Raw genomic sequence first — 1,493 nt, forward strand, 5'->3', positions numbered from 1 at the left:
AGCTGCACACAGATCAAATGGATTAACAAACTTCAATAATAATAAGAAAAAAGAGTGCAACAACACATCAAAACAAAATCACCAATAAGTGACACAAGAATCTGTGGACAGAATTCCGGTACTTGCTATGGACAATTTCTAAATGCAATTAACGAACCTCCTCCTGCAGAAACTCCCACATGCCAGTGCATGGCTTCCTCCATTTGCCTTTGCCTGTGGACACGAAGACTTGAATGGGGACACCCAACTTTTCAATGATGTTGCAAATCTTTTTCTGTATTCCTGAAACAGTCTGTTTCCCTCTGCCTGTGAGACAAATATGAACATCAATGTTTTTGTACATTTTTATATGCCTATCAGTAAAATTAAATAACACTGCAATGAAGCTGAGACTTGGGCTTCTAAAAATGCAACAGAAATATTAGTTTACATTTTTCATCAAAAGCTAAATGACCTCCTGTCTGTAGTAGCTATGTTGTCTCTTTATAGCTTAATTGATAGTAAAATATTTTGTCAATATCAAATTTAGTTTCTGCACCTAACCTCCAATGGTCCAAAATAAAAGGTGCCTGCTAAAGAACTGCTTAACTAACTTTAAACTATCTTAGCAATGAATCTAATTCTGATATTTTCTACACTAACTTTTTTTATATACAGAGAAACCAAAAGCTGCATGAATGCCCAACTGCTTTTAGACACAGGGGGATGTAATTATGCCAAAAAATAGATTAGCTTCTGTTGTTCCCTCTAAGATGAGGATTATGTACTGTATTTATTTTTCTTTGCAAGTATATCACTACTAACACTGCATCAATATTTGTGAGACTAACAATGTAGAAAACAATGACACTTCACTGCAAAAATAAACTTTCTTGTACTTACTAATGCCAGCCTGATTGGTGAAGATGACAATCTTGTATCCATCCTTATACAGCTGTTTTAGCTTCCCAGGAATTTCCGAGTACAAAATCATCCAGTCATCATAATTTTGAGCAAATACTTTTCCTGACTTGGTTGTAATTAGAGTGCTATCCATATCATATCCAGCTATCTGCAAATGAAGTACAAGTGCAAATTGATGTATGTTAAACAGCCATTTCAGAGATGAATTCAGAACCAAATCATGCTGTATATACATCAAGACTCCTATACAACAAAAGAGATGAAGCTTCATCACTTTACCTTTTCTCTGCCCTCCATATCCTTTTTGTAAACTAGTAAATCTCCATCGAAATGCTCCTCCCAGCCTTCACTCTCCTCTGACTTATTGGGTTTTGTTCTCTTCGGCATAATTGACTTCTCGTCCTCGTTTGAAGCCCTGCGTTTGTTGGCTGCTGCTGCTGCTTTGCGTGGCATGTCTTCAAACGCTTGGTCCTTTTGTGCAGTACTGTCTGGAGGGGGATCAAATTCTATTTTGTGCAGGTGCTCACCTAATAGAATCTGGAAGCATGAAACTGACATAAGTGCCCATAGTTTTGGAACCTCATACCTCT

At 37.1% G+C, this 1,493-nt stretch overlaps 1 protein-coding gene across 1 annotated transcript in view; it reads right to left on the bottom strand.

Annotated features, from left to right (window-relative positions):
* LOC119587085 (uncharacterized protein F21D5.5-like) overlaps positions 1-1,493 on the bottom strand; it is a gene marked incomplete at its 5' end in the record, with an annotated part of 33,485 nt that overhangs the window by 30,254 nt on the left and 1,738 nt on the right. Inside the window, 3 exon segments of the mRNA XM_037935835.1 lie at positions 158-306; positions 883-1,051; positions 1,183-1,440. Coding sequence (XP_037791763.1) covers positions 158-306; positions 883-1,051; positions 1,183-1,440 — 576 coding nt within the window.

Source organism: Penaeus monodon, chromosome 22 (genome assembly GCF_015228065.2).
Source record: "Penaeus monodon isolate SGIC_2016 chromosome 22, NSTDA_Pmon_1, whole genome shotgun sequence".
NCBI lineage: Eukaryota > Metazoa > Arthropoda > Malacostraca > Decapoda > Penaeidae > Penaeus > Penaeus monodon.